The sequence below is a fragment of the Apostichopus japonicus genome, chromosome 5 (assembly GCF_037975245.1).
Source record: "Apostichopus japonicus isolate 1M-3 chromosome 5, ASM3797524v1, whole genome shotgun sequence".
Taxonomy (NCBI): domain Eukaryota; kingdom Metazoa; phylum Echinodermata; class Holothuroidea; order Aspidochirotida; family Stichopodidae; genus Apostichopus; species Apostichopus japonicus.
The window spans coordinates 20,465,060-20,480,580 of record NC_092565.1 but is presented as its reverse complement, the minus strand read 5'-3'; the positions used below and the strand labels follow the sequence as shown (position 1 = coordinate 20,480,580).

General features: G+C 38.6%; 1 protein-coding gene across 5 annotated transcripts in view; it reads right to left on the bottom strand.

The window, feature by feature from the left end:
• LOC139967988 (disintegrin and metalloproteinase domain-containing protein 12-like) overlaps nt 1–15,521 on the bottom strand; it is a 72,898-nt gene that overhangs the window by 19,332 nt on the left and 38,045 nt on the right. For 4 of the 5 annotated variants that reach the window (XM_071972249.1, XM_071972248.1, XM_071972251.1 and 1 more), the window contains 10 exons: nt 10,537–10,703; nt 9,901–9,985; nt 8,724–8,863; nt 7,075–7,246; nt 5,981–6,151; nt 5,279–5,402; nt 4,935–5,040; nt 3,795–3,993; nt 3,213–3,290; nt 1,674–1,788 (listed from right to left, as the gene is read on the bottom strand). In XM_071972249.1, the coding sequence (XP_071828350.1) occupies nt 1,674–1,788; nt 3,213–3,290; nt 3,795–3,993; nt 4,935–5,040; nt 5,279–5,402; nt 5,981–6,151; nt 7,075–7,246; nt 8,724–8,863; nt 9,901–9,985; nt 10,537–10,703 (1,357 nt within the window). Of the gene's footprint in view, nt 1–522; nt 571–1,673; nt 1,789–3,212; nt 3,291–3,794; nt 3,994–4,934; nt 5,041–5,278; nt 5,403–5,980; nt 6,152–7,074; nt 7,247–8,723; nt 8,864–9,900; nt 9,986–10,536; nt 10,704–15,521 lie in introns of all 5 variants that reach the window. The other variant, XM_071972250.1, reaches the window with a different exon arrangement.

Genomic DNA, 15,521 nt, shown 5'->3' with positions numbered 1-15,521 from the left:
TATACAAATTTCTTTAACAAATTTGGAGAAACATTTTAGGTATCGATGAGAGAAAAAAATTATTATATCGTCTGCTGGAAGTATTCAGGCCAGATGCAAAAAGTTTAATAAGATAAAGAGTTGAAACAAATTTCAACTTATAAATGAGAATTGGATACAAATCTAGTCTGATATAAAATTATTACTATTCTACATAGTCTACTAGAATGGGGTTCTGTGCCTCACATTTCTGAATATATCAGGGATCACCAGAAATACACCATCTTACATTAGTTTAAACTGATCATTTTTACTGATCATTACATACACACACCAAAGATATTCACACTAGGGGTAAACCTGAAAACATGGATGATCTATCGAGAGAGATTTGACAGGACGTTCCATAGCTTTCCTTCCTTTTTTTTCTTTTTTGTCTTTAATTACCCTGATAATTCTCAATGAGATAAAACAATGTAATTATAGGATACAACATTTCACAATCTACTCTGCCTTCATGGTAGAAGTAGGTGCTTTGTAAACCTGTTATGATCACTGTTGTTGTTGTTGATATTGTCGTTCCGGACTCTCCTTTTAGCGGTAAGCACAACAAGAAACAAGTAAAAAAAACAAGGTCGGATGAAGTCGTTAACTTAACACAGTTTTTTTTTAAAACTAGTTTTGGTTTTTAATCATCTATTTTATGTTTTTTAGCTCTTTTGACTTGGTCTTAAAACAAAGGTGGAAAAAAAAAATTGAATTTTTCCTAGAAAGTTCAAAACTATCTGAATGTTACTCATGATCTTCAAAAGCCATCTGGAAATGTTTACTATAACTTTCAAAACCATCTAAATCTGGACAATCATGTTTAAAACTATCCATAAGTCATGTATTAGCTTTATTCACAGGGTTCAAAGAGTGTGCATTTGCACTCATAAAACAAAGTGAGAGATTCTTCAACTGCTGTGACCCTTAAAAAGCAGCATTTCTTCACTTTGATCTACATTTTCAAGTTAAATTATTCATCAAACTACTCAATATTACCCTCCTGAGTTCTTTTAACTGGGAGATACCTACTAACCCAAAAATAATTTAACAGTGTCATTTGATTCCAACAATTTTTTAAATGCCAAATCATCTTTTATAACATCAGTATTAATGAGATGTGAGGTAACCCAAATTTACACTAGTTCAATTGTAAAACATGTTTTTCTCTCTTTAATTCAAATTTAGTTCAAATGTAAACAAACTTTCTTCTTTAATTGAGATGAAATTTGAAGGGTTTGGGTATTAATGAGATGCCTGTTAATATGTTTGGTTTGAAATAATTCTAAAAGCTATTTTAATGATTCCTGCATGTGCACTTTAACACTCTAATAAGCAAAGACCTAACGTCATATGAGTTCTTTAACAAACAATAAGAACGACGACAAAAAGAAAACAAATCACATGTTAGTTTGTTAAAAGAGGCATTTTGTCTTTAACTGACGGGCTAAAAGAAACTTTTATCTATGCAACTAGCAAGTGGAGAGTGCTACATGTTCAATATTATCTTTAGTACTACAGTATGATGAAATTTCTTAATGTGTGTCACCTACTTCAACTACTAGAAATAATTCTATACACAAACAACTGACAAATGAATCCCCCTTTAAAAATAAAAATAAAAAGGGTGGCAGTATGCAACAACTCACCTGGAGTAATCGGAATAGTGGGTCCACTGTCAACACTGCCCCCATGCCCTGGAGAACTGCATGTCGGCGGAGCCCAGTTATCGTCACAGTGACAGTGACTCTCTGAATTACAGATCTGGCAACGAGATAAACACATAGAAACGTGAAACACTCAAGTAAATGACAGAAGCATACGGATTTTAATTTCATCATTAAATTTGACATCAAATATATTCTGCTTCCTAAGTTGTTAGGCTGGTAAAGTGCTCAAGCCTATTAGGCATTAAAGGGCTGGCACTTGTACAGGTTAGGTTGGTAAGGTGCTCAAGTCAAAGGCATTAAGAGCCTGGACCTTGTACAGGTTAGGTTGGTAAGGTGCTCACGTCAAAGGCATTAAGGACCTGGAGCTTGTACAGGTTAGGTTGGTAAGGTGCTCAAGTCAAAGGCATTAAGGACCTGGAGCTTGTACAGGTTAGGCTGGTAAGGTGCCCAAGCCTAAGGTGTTAAGGGCCTGGAGATTGTACAGGTAAGGCTGGTAAGGTGCCCAAGCCTAAGGTGTTAAGGGCCTGGAGCTTGTATATGTGAGACTGGTAAGGTGCTCAAGTTTAAGGGATTAAGGGCCTGGAGCTTGTACACATTAGGCTGGTAAGGTGCCCAAGCCTAAGGTGTTAAGGGCCTGGAGCTTGTACAGGTTAGGCTGGTAAGGTGCCCAAGCCTAAGGTGTTAAGGGCCTGGAGATTGTACAGGTAAGGCTGGTAAGGTGCCCAAGCCTAAGGTGTTAAGGGCCTGGAGCTTGTATATGTGAGACTGGTAAGGTGCTCAAGTTTAAGGGATTAAGGGCCTGGAGCTTGTACATGTTAGGCTGGTAAGGTGCCCAAGCCTAAGGTGTTAAGGGCCTGGAGCTTGTATATGTGAGACTGGTAAGGTGCTCAAGTTTAGGGATTAAGGGCCTGGAGCTTGTACATGTTAGGCTGGTAAGGTGCCCAAGCCTAAGGTGTTAAGGGCCTGGAGCTTGTACAGGTGAAGCTGGTAAGGTGCTCAAGCCTCAGGCATTAAGGGACTGGAGCTTTTACAGGTTAGGTTGCTAAGGTGCTTATACACCGTTAGGTTGGTAAGGAGCTTGTACATGTTAGACTAGTAAGGTGCCCAAGCCTAAGGTGATAAGGGCCTGGATAACCATGTTTTTCTGGGTTTTTCTGTTGGTTTGTTACACAGATATTACACATTGATATTTTAACAGGTTAAGTTTGGCATGCAGGCTGCCTATTGAGAACACCTGGTATATAGTTTTTGATAGTAAAGGTCTAAGTAAATCAGCCGTGAATATATTACAGGATAAATTGTGTTGATGTTTTCTAAATGAAGGGGCAAAAAAAACAAGGCAAACATTTAAATATCTACTGTGTGACATTTATGGTCACCAGTCTTGCAGAAGTTTTTACGCTGCAAACAGTTATCGCATTCTATTTCCTAATCCTTTCAGTCCCAAATTCCTCGGTATAATTTAACACATATCATTCCGTCTTGCAAAATGCAACCCGATCATTATTCGGCACTCACTCCATTCCCATTGCAGTTTTCTGGACAGGGCGTGATGCCTGCTTGCGTACTGTTGATGCATCTATTCTCGTAGCAAAACTGGAGGAGAGAGCAAAAAAAAAACAATGTGGAATTACCTCGACCGGAAAGGGGAAAAACAAAATGGAGTTTTAAGGCCCAATCATCATCTACCATATTCATTATTACAGTGCATATGTCTAATCCCCAAAAGCCCCTGAAATTCTGTGCATTCATACTGTCAATTCATACTGTCATTTCGTACTGTCATTTCAACTACGATCATCAATGGTGAGAAACATGTCCCAATTTTGTCCATCTACAGTCAGATCAAAGAGCAAATTTTGAAGGGGGAGACAGAACAAAAGGGGGACAAGCTATGTCTGATGAAAAAGGGTGGGGGGGGCAAGAGTCCTCCACCCAGGGAAGACACTGCAATTGTTCATAAGACATAATTTATCGGGGGGGGGAAACAAAAAAACAAGTTTTAATTCGCTCAGAAGCCGGAGCAGACCTGTGAGTAATGAGATTGAGAGGTACAGTAAGAGGGTGGGGTGCAAACCAGTTTAATGTGGTGGGACTTACCATGTTCTGAAAGCATGGGGATCCATCTGACACATATCCAGGATCCGGGATATCTTCCCCTTGATCCAGGGATGCAGCTTTGCAAACCCTCTTCCTGCCGTTTTCATCGTAGATGAAACCCTGACTCGCCTCTGCCAACGATCCAAGCAGAGGAAAGCCTGCTCCTCCTTCGCACAGCAGCTTCCCGCACATCTTATCGCTGAAAGAAGACAAACGTCGGGAAAATGTTTAAGAGCAACGGCATGACTGGAGAAGCAAGGGGGAGGGAGAGGGAGGGAGGGAGGGAGAGAGAGAATCTCCTTTGCCAACGATCCAAGTAAAGGAATGCCTTCTCCACCTTCACACAGCAGTTTCCAGGAGGTGGTGGGCGGTCTAGGGTTATGAAGTATATTTCGCTCAACGACAATGTTTGCCTTAAGTTTAAGTATTTAGGTGAATTCCAAAGATAGAAATTACCAGTATGCCTCAAGAGTTTTACAAACTAAGTCATGACTGAGTGATATTTGGGTTTGGTTGGTACAAAAGAGCCGGGGGGAATGTGGGGAGATGGGAATTTAATAGCCTGACTTGTTCACTACCCCATGCAAAGGGTCCGAGGGCCTTGCATTTCAAATAGAAGCTAACACAACTGAAACAGACTCAATGACACTTTTAAAAGAGACAGATGATGAACAGACAGGTAAATCTGGACCATTGAACAACTTTGATCTATTCCTTGTTAAATTCAACTGTCTGTCTGTCTGTCTCTTTCAAATGTGTCCTTAGACTGTTTTCGTTCAGTCAGCCCCTGGAGAAGTTCCCTCTAGGATCAAACAACGTCAGGCCCTTCCAATTTTACAAGGATTAACCGATGCAGGCCTTTTGCATATGATAAGCAGTTTCGGAACACCCTTTTTTTCTCCTCTTGTTTGAATAATTCCGTAGCTGAATCATACTGCAATACATGTATGACCATCTTATTACCCCATCCAAGTCGCTCTATCTTGAGACGAAAAGAAAATGTCAAATTTACTTTTGGCCGGAATTTGATACTACATTCCTTACTACCTCCTGCCTCTCCATCTGTCTGAAATGACAACATGAAAGAAGGGAAAAATTGTGGGTAAAAACCTGTGTTTAAATAATAGGTTTAATACTGACGTCTTTGAGCAAGCGGCTATTGAACCATCTTCGTTTCTTCCGCAGTTGCCAAACGTTGACCCTTGCTGGTTGTATCTCCAACATTTGTTGTGTGCCACTTGGGCATCTGTCAACAGATGGTAAAAAAAAAGGTTGATTTAAAATATGTAATTAAAATTTAAAAAATATGGAACTCATTAACTAACACAGACAGAGGTTCTAACATCACATGATACCAGCGGGAGCATTTCAAGATACGACAGAGTTTTGACGTACTTACGATCCCATACGCATCACTATTGACACAATTTTGGGACGTACACGTACATGAAGATTGTGAATAAAGTTCAAAGCGACAAACTTACTGTCACCCCAGATCTGCTTGCATTGTTGATCGTAAGAGGTACACATGCCATTGAAGCAGGTGGCTGAAGTAGTAGCGGTGGTTTGGCAAGACATACCATTCTGGCGATAGACATTAGCTGGACACTGGAGTTAAATAGAAGAAGAAGGAGAAAGTGAAACCATTAAAAATTAGAATTGAGATTGATTTTGGGACACATACACAAATATTATTGGACTACTAAGATAATTGTAAATTAATATAAATATATGCACACTGACAGACAGACAGACAGACAGACAGACAGACAGACAGACAGACAGACAGACAGACAGACAGAAAAAAACTCTGGAATCTTCTATTTGTTCATAATCAAAGGCTAAGGAATAAAAACACCCATTTACTTTGAACGTTTTCAGTCAGAATTTCCACCCAAGAAATATTCTGAAAAAGATAAACATTGATACAAATTCATCACAATAGTACAGGGTGGGGGTAAACCAGTGTGTGTGCAGTCAGTTATTTATAGTTTAAATTTTAAAAAACAAATACGAAAAAATGGCTAATTTTGTAGCTAAATTTTATAAGACAGAAGAATAGAAAATGTTGGTAAAATATTTTTATGTCATATGGATAAATCCTCCCCGTCTGCTCCCCCCCCCCACCCCACCCTCTCAAGACCACCATTTAACGGAAACACGACATCATTCGGAATGTCCTTTACCTCTTCGGCATCACCGGTGCAGTATTCTGGTAAATCGCATTCGTTCATCTTATCACGGCAGAGATGTCCGCTCTGCTGTAGCTGACAGTCGTTGCAGCAAGCGCCGCTCGCACATGTCGCATTCTCGTGGAGTGTGCAGGTCTCCGCCACACAGCATGGATTGTCACAGATCTACCAAAAGAGAGGAGGGACCAATCTGGTTTATACTACTATGCAAACAATAACGTTCTACTCACAAACAGTGCTCAGAGACAACAAGAAAAGGTTGAGTCGACTCCGGACATGAAAAGTCTGTGTCGCCATTCGACAGTTGCAAACGAAAAATTTAATGATCGACATTCGCAACGCTACGTCGTTACCCCAGAAAAAATACATAGAACGTTTGCCATGGAAAAAAAAACACCACGTTAGGATGTAAAGATACTTGCATTTTTGCATGTTGTACCGATCATGCTGATATAGTCACACTACCCTTTACTGAATGGATAGACATCCCGTTAGAGTTATACATACCAAGGCATCGATACTAATAACTAGCCAGGCAAGCGTTTATAATATGCGATAATTGTCATCGCATTACTTGACTGTGTATAAATCAGGGATGAGCCTGGGGTAAAAAAAAAATTATGGAACTTACAAAAATTGCCGTATAGGCTCCAGTTTGCGTATGCTACAGTGTGCTAGGATAAAAGTTTTTGTCCCCGAGGTAGAAAAGAAATCACGGATATTCCGCGAATTCGCGGAAAAAGCTCATGCCTGATAAATGTACATATTTACATATTTACACAGACAGAAAGACAAAAGTACCTTTACCGAAGATATGAGCAGATCGTAAAGAAGAAACAAGACAAAAGTTAGACAGTTTAAACGACCCTTTCATCTCTTTAGCATTACACCGCAGAACATAATCATACTCGTTTGAAAATATAGTTTGAAACGGGAGCAAGAAAATTTCCGTACCACATGGAACTTACACCAACGAAGGGAGTACTCTTATGAGACTCCCATTACAGCCAATAAAAAAAAATGAAAACTTTCTTCTTTCAAAAATTTTATTTTCTTCAGACAAGTTTAAGCTATAAATGCAAATGTACCTCAGCAGGACCACAGTCGCACTCTTCTCCTTCTTCCAGGAACCCATTCTGACAGATGGGACCACCAAAGATCAATTTTGGATAGTTGAACATACAGGCTCCGAGTCCATGATCAAGACGTTCCGCGAACTCCTCTACCGAGCAGGATGACCAATTCAGAGGTGGATTAGATCTGAAACAGAATAAGAAAGTGGTTAATAATGAAAAGCAGGAATTTAAGTACTAAACAAGATCAAAATTCAAATTGAAACAAGATTTTAAGGCAAAGTGTGGGGTAGTTGAAGAATCATATGAACTGGTGCTAAATTTAAGAGTATGATATAGATTGCTGAAGGTCAACTCTCTTAGTCAAAGCAGCCTGTTTAAAAAAAAAAATACTCCTGCAGAAGGTGAAAAACACATTCTGTGACTTTGGCGTGGCAAACGAGTTTGAACATATCTTTGTTTATCGTCAAAAGGATACAAATTAATATTGGAAAAACTTAGTTTCGATGAATTATTAAAATTTCAGATTTTCATTGACAAGTAAGGGAAAATTCTGAATTTATCATATTTCGAGGAGAAATAAAAGAAAAAAGACATGACAACACATGGATAGAAAGTAAACTTTTGAAAGCATATTTCATGATGATGTCACAAAACCCCTATAACATGTGATCCATTTCTTGGAGTAACAAACGGGATCATCCGGGCACCAAAGGGGGCGGGCATCTTCAAACAGCCAGGAAGGACCAAGATCTTGATATAGTAAATTTTCACTTAACAATGAGGATTCACACTGTCTATACTACAAGATTATATGGTCCCATATAGGTCCCATATAGGTCCCATATAGGTCCCATATTTCACCAAATTTTGCAGCCCATGTTGGTCCATCATGATCAGGGTCCTAGATTTATCTGTATCATATTTCATAATGCAGCCCTATATCGCACGCCTAATATTTCATGCTGAAAATTGTATTTATCTTCACCCAAATTTATAGCACTTTCAGAAGAAAACCAAAAAAAAATCAACATCAATGCATTGTTACAGTGATGCTGTACAATGGACTTAACTTTTGTGCAACTACAACAATAACCTCTGATGGATTCTGAGTAATCTATGGTTTACCAAATTTTGCAAAACACTGTAGGCTTTTTCAGTACGGGACCATGCAGTGTCGCTGTTATGATTTAATATTAAATATTAATATTAAATATTAATTATAAATCTAACATGAGGTACCTGCTGATACTTGCCAATAATATATAGTTGGATGTAGAAAATGTAAGAAATGACTCTGGTAAGAAACAACTTTCATAACATATAAAAAAAAATGATAGCTACATTTGTCCATCGCTGTTCCAAAATTTTTGACACTTTGACTCTTTCCTGAGACTTTTTCTAGGCCCAGCTAAAGCTATGCTTTTCAATTTTCCATGACCTTTTTCAGGTTTATCCATGACTGTGGTGGACCCTGACAATAATTACCCATGATCGCTTACCCACAAATTCCCCATGATAGCTTACCCACAATAATTCCCCATGATAGCTTACCCAAAATAATTCCCCATGATAGCTTACCCACAATAATTACCCATGATCGCTTACCCCACAATAATTACCCATGATCGCTTACCCCACAATAATTACCCACAATAGCTTACCCACTAGAGGCCGACATGACACAGCCTATGTTTCCTGCTGATTCACACACACATTCTTTCTTGTCATGATTTAGTCCCAAGTTGTGTCCCATCTCATGTGCCATTGTACTAGCCACATCATTCTCATGGTTGCCATGGTCCTAAGGAAGACAAAAATGATTTTGGGAGAGTGGGTGAGAGTGGGTGAGAGAGACAGAGAGAGAGAATTTACACAGTAAAAGGATCAGTCTGATGAAAATTGTCCAGGTAGGAATCGGTGAAGCCCTGTTTTACCCTCAGAGGGTATGCAAAGAAGATGAAATATGTCCACGGCATAAAGATCGATAACAAGGTAAACTATTTTGGAGTTTCAAGAAACACGTCTACGTAAAGTGGAGAAGAAGCAAGAGCGTACTACAAGGAGCAGACGATTCGGGAATTGTAGGGTGCGCGTTGATATTTCGGGGGAAATACAGTGTGCTTGAAAATCTCTCTGACGAATCGCTCACAGGTGCGACCCAACAAAGAGGAAACTCCTTCTCAAAGACGAGGTTTTCCTAAACGGCTAGACCAAACGCAATATTTGCTCACAAGTTTTATTCACCTTCACATAAGGGATGAAAATTCTGTCAAAATCTGGTACAGCATCCGCTATGAAAAAATTTGTTTCAACATTCACATATGACGAGGTTTAAAGAACTTAGAAGATCTGGTATGATCCGTTTGTATTAGAGACAAGAGTGAAATAGTTTGCTAATCGCACCAAGAAAATAATAAATAACTGTATGAATGTAAAAGAATGTTCACTGATTAAATTGACGACTGAATAGATGAAAGGACACACATACTGAAACAAAGGCTGCTACTATTGTTGATGACACCTGGGTAAAGGGAAGGGCAACAAAATATTTTGGGGAACTACAAAAAACAAAGGGAGGTGGGAATACAAAGAATCATGATGGGTTTAAAACAAATGGCAGCATCATAGATTAAAGGGAAAGGGTAGTGAACAGACAGATAAAGAAAATAACATACATAACAAGGAAATGTTTCATGTCACAAAATTTATGATGTGCACCTTGACTTTTGTATCCACCCATATTACCTGAAACTATTATAACATATGATGCAAACTTTTGGAGTAACACAAAAGAGGTTAAATTGATTGGATCTTGCGTCCGATATGCCATGATTTTACCTGCGTTACGCCACAGGATCGATCCCTCGAACACATTGTACCGAGAGCGGCCATTCCAACTGTGCTGCCATCAAAATTCAGTCCTCTAAGAGATTAAACAATGAAAAATCAACAAACACATTTTTAAAATCATTTCCCAAAGTATTGAGAAAGTTTGACAAAAACAGCATTGGTCAGATTTAAAAAAGGAGAATAAATGCTCGATCTATGTTGCTGGGACAATAAAGACAATTTCTCTGATTTCGAGAGTTAACATCTTTGTAATTATCGAAACATCGCCTTCCAAACACTGACCAGCTGCTTTTAGTTAAATTCCTTTTCTTTTAAATCTTCTTTTTCCTCTCTCTATCTCTCTGTCAACCACATAGATATGTTTACAAAATGAACCTCAATTGAGTGAAAATGTTTAAATTCGAAATGAAAAACGAGATGCAAAATGGCTACACCCAATATATATACACACAACTTAAACTACCTGGATAGCAACAAGATGTCGCTTTTTCCAAAAAATCATCAAACATTGATGCATGTTTTAACTAGTTCAAAGTTTCCTAAGCACATTCTAATACACTTAACGAAAAACACACAAAACAAACAAGTATTTGAATGTATCTTCTGCTTCTGCGTGAAACTTACGTAAGCAACTGAGCGTTATCGTGGCTGACTCTTGGGACTAAAAACTCTTCTCTCCATTTCTGAAACTGTCCCAAAGCAGTGGAAGGATTAGTACTGACATCGAAGGGATCGCTTTCCCAAGTGATCACCGACGCCAAGGCCACTCTTGTATTGACCGCTAGGTAAATCTGAGAGATATGAAGTCAATCAAAAAAAACTATCATGAGATTTACAGTTTGTATGGATTCTTGCCAGTATAACTGACCATTAGGCGCCTCAAACTTTCAGTATCGTTATAAAGTGCATAAATACGAATGAATGCAAATTAAGATGCAGTTTGTGAAGTCTATTAACAGTCTTGAAAAGTCATTGATATATATGTGATTTTTAGAGCATACTTTATGCTCTTCAGCACAAGTTTTACAATGTCGGCCACCGGAATGTTAAGGTTTAAAATAAGCAATTTTTGCTCAGAATTTATCGTAAACTTGTAGTATTCATGTTGAACTTTTCGAGGATGATATTAAAAGGCATCTGGTAACATTTACTGTTCGACCAGTTATGTTTAATTTTATCCTATCAATGTTGCACCAGGAATGAAGAAATTAAAGGTATTAACTTCAATGAAGGTTTTGAAGATGAGGAAGTTACGAGGGTCATAAACGCGACAATTAGTCATTGTTGCAATGGGCTTTCCTTTGTTTTAGGTTCTGCTGACAAAGTGCATTTTTTACAAAGACTTACACCATGTGGGGGGGGAGGAGGGGGGTGAGCCACCTGTGGCTTTTAAAGGTTTCTACCATATCTTCAAGCTGATAAAATCACACTACATTACATCAATATGTTTCCTTACACCAGCAAACGCAGTGCCATCTGTGATAACGACTCTTGATTAAGAAAACAAAGACAATTGAGTAATCAAAACAATGCAGGCAGACATCTTATAAATTAACAACTCAACAATGATCGAGTCATGGCACTTTTAAAGATACCGTTTTCAGGAAATTGTACCGCCTGAAACAACTCTTAGTAAGCCACATGTCACTTGGGTGCCTTGTCAAATGTTTGTACCATTCCGACTAAGCTGTGCAACACAAAAACTTGAATCCGAAAAAACACAAAAACTTGTTTCCATAGTAACAGTGCAGGCTGAGAAAGCAAACTTTTGTTGTCAGATGGCAAGAAAATAATAAAATAAGCTATGACAGCTAAAGTAATGGAAGGGGAGGAAAATGAGAAGGAAAAAAGAGTGAATGTAACAGTGAGCTATCCAGTTCATATGACTCTTAACTCTTTAAGTTTCTGAACAGGTTTTGGTACCATATTTGGTTTGGGAGAGGGGGCAGGGGGGTGGGGGGAATTGGGGAGTTGTTGGTGGAGCCTGTCAGTGTCTGATACAGTACAGTAGGTTAAGTATTAACAGGATGTCTTTAAAAAGGTCATCAGGTCAAACAATTGCCTAAAAGTTTGGAAAATTACATTCCAAGAAATTCTGATTCTCCAAATTATTGGCAGGGGTTGGGGGGAGTTCAATTCATACATTGTCTCAGCAAAGCACAATACCTTGATGGTGGTAGTAAAATGATTGCTGAAATCTAAGCCTACAATTACTCTCAAACTTCACCAGTTTTTGGTTTCCCAAGACTCTCAGATTACTCTATCAATAGCATTTTTTCTTCCAGATATATACCAACAATGCTACGATGGCCAAACTTGTGTCATTGTAAAATCTGGAGTCTTTACAGCAGTTTCAAAACTTTTAATCTTGACAACTTAAAGCAGTAATTGAACTCCACAACTTTCAAGTTTTCTTGTTCTCAATATAGGGCACCATTAAAGTGACATCCATCCAAAATACCAGTTGTACTGTTTTTGCTTCTATTACTACAGGGCTACCCATACAAGTCTCATTAATTTCAACACTAATTTAACCTATGGGGCCTCCATGTACAACCTATAGGACCCCATCAACATTTCCTTGAAATCCTGAGACATTGTCTTTGCTGACCTCTAATGACCTTCGACCTCCTCCATAAACAAAAGGTTCTGTGAACTCAACATGGGGCATTTGAATTCAAAGTGTTAGATCCATCCAGAGATGCCAACCTCTTGACACAAAAACACAGACTGAATATCCTAAAAAATCAGATTTTGGAGAGAAAAATCAGATTTTCACGAAAACTCAACACTACCATTGGCCCGTTGGCCCGTTGGCCCCGGGCCAGTAAAATGTCAGAAAAAGTTTTACTGGTAAGAACGGGCAAGTAAAATGTTTGCTTTTTCATTAACATTCAATGAGAAAATTGTAAAGCTGCCGATTCCGCGTATTTCCTGCCCATGTAGGCTCGTTGTTCAACGTGTTTGTCAGGGTTTGGGGGTTACTTGTACATGTTTCTATGCGATTCCGCTTCCTTTATTTCACTTGTTTTATAGTACTAAATACGATAAAATCTTACTGGTTGGCATCTCTGTCCATCCAAGAATCTTTGAGATACAATGTTTGGACGAAAGACATGAAACACACACATACACAAATTTACATACCCAGGAATGCCATCATGATGGCATATGGTTACATCTACATTGAAATAAGAACAGCTTAATTACTCCCCACTTGTACGAAGAGATTGATTCTCCCCCGTAAAATTCTCTCTTCAGATGAAGCAAATTGGTTTTTTCATTTTTCAAATGGGATCAATGATTAGAACAGAACTTATTGGATTTTCCGTGTGACTAGAATATCACTCAAGGAAAATGATCCACAAGATATATCCATGACATAAAAAAATTAAAAATAGATATGTCAACAGAATCCAGATGTGTGTTTGGGTGGAAAAATCACAGTTTTTCCTTTTATACAGGATTTTTGAATGAAAGCAAAACCACCGTTCAAAGGACATATTTGGAAAGATTCTATTCCTGAGAATTTCTTTTTAACTGCTTTAAAGTGTTCCAAATGAACGAAGAAGTTCATGACGTTAGTAATTCTCTGTGTAAAGTACCTTACAGGGATAAGACAAAGGGGTTGCTTTTACGTCACACCTCCAACTACCTGTAAAGTACCTTACAAGGATATTACACAGGGTTGCTTTTACGTCACACCTCCAACTACCTGTAAAGAACCTTACAGGGATATGACAAAGGGCTTGCTTTTACGTCACACCTCCAAATATCGTCCAAGAAATATGTTACTGGCATGCAAGAATTAAGTCAAACTCTGACGACTGATTCACAGTAAAGGGGAAACTGATCTAGCTTGCTACCTAATCTAAATAAAATGTCAGGTCAATTACCTGGCTTAAATAAATAAGGATTAAATTGCTGATGCTCCTGTAAAATTATAGTACTTTTTACTTCAGTAAACGAGTTTGTTTTTCATGAGTGAGGAATATAATATGAAGCATTTGTTTCTTCTTTAAAATCTAGTGTTACCAAAAGGAAAAACAGACACTCTTTCTGAGTTTCGGTATCCAAGTCTGTTAACAAATCATATGTGTGAAGCTTGTCATCTTGGAAACCCTAAAACACTGTATCACAGGATAACATAAACTGCCGTAACAGCACAGACACTATGATGTCCCCACAGCGACACCATAATCACACAACACAAATACAATCAAGACACCGCAGAGACACCATCATCATAAAACACAAATACTATTAAGACACCGCAGAGACACCATGATCATACAACACAAATACAATCAAGACACCACAGCGACACCATAATCATAGAACACAAATACAATCAAGACACCACAGCGACACCATAATCATAGAACACAAAAACAATCAAGACACCGCAGAGACACCATGATCATACAACACAAAAACAATCAAGACACCACAGAGACACCGTGATCATACAACACAAATACAATCAAGACACCGCAGAGATACCATCATCATACAACACAAATACAATCAAGACACCGCAGAGACACCATGATCATAGAACACAAATACAATCAAGACACCGCAGAGACACCATCATCATAGAACACAAATACAATCAAGACACCGCAGAGACACCATGATCATAGAACACAAATACAATCAAGACACCGCAGAGACACCATGATCATACAACACAAATACAATCAAGACACCGCAGAGACACCATGATCATACAACACAAATACAATCAAGACACCGCAGAGACACCATCATCATAGAACACAAATACAATCAAGACACCGCAGAGACACCATCATCATAGAACACAAATACAATCAAGACAACACAGAGACACCATCATCATAGAACACAAATACAATCAAGACACCACAGAGACACCATCATCATAGAACACAAATACAATCAAGACACCGCAGAGACACCATCATCATACAACACAAATACAATCAAGACACCACAGAGACACCACCCACCATCTACAACCATGCAAACACAATCATGGCACCAAAAACACACCATTATCAATCACTACCCAAGAAATGTAGACATCATTACTGTTTTCTCCTTCAACTGAGTTTATTGGTGTTCTGGCCATATCCATTCCTTTCTGTATACATATATTTTTTGACGCAGTTATTTTCTATCACAGATATTGATTATAGATTCATTTTCATTTCCTCCATTAACAATGAGCATCCTACAGTATGTACATACAGCTTCCTAGTTATTTTCATGCCGGTCCATATTGGAGAACTTCACTATTATTTTTAAACCCATTTGGTACCCCGGTATGTACAGCATTTCCTGTAGTCACTTTACAGTTCTCTTCTGGAGGTGTTATGTACAACGACCTTTGCAAAGTAGCTATTCTTTCCTGAAACAGCTTGTGTCAGGATCCCAAGAGGTCCATCCTCTCAATAGACTGCTGCATAAAATGTAATGGCATGCCAACTCTCCTATGAAGAGCATACTATTCTTGACTGAGATGCCAAAAGGTGTACTTTATGAGATCGAAGCTCACCTTAAGTCTCTTGTGTCACGGTTTCCTTTGTTCTCTGGTAGATGGGGGAGGGGGAGGGGGGAGGAGG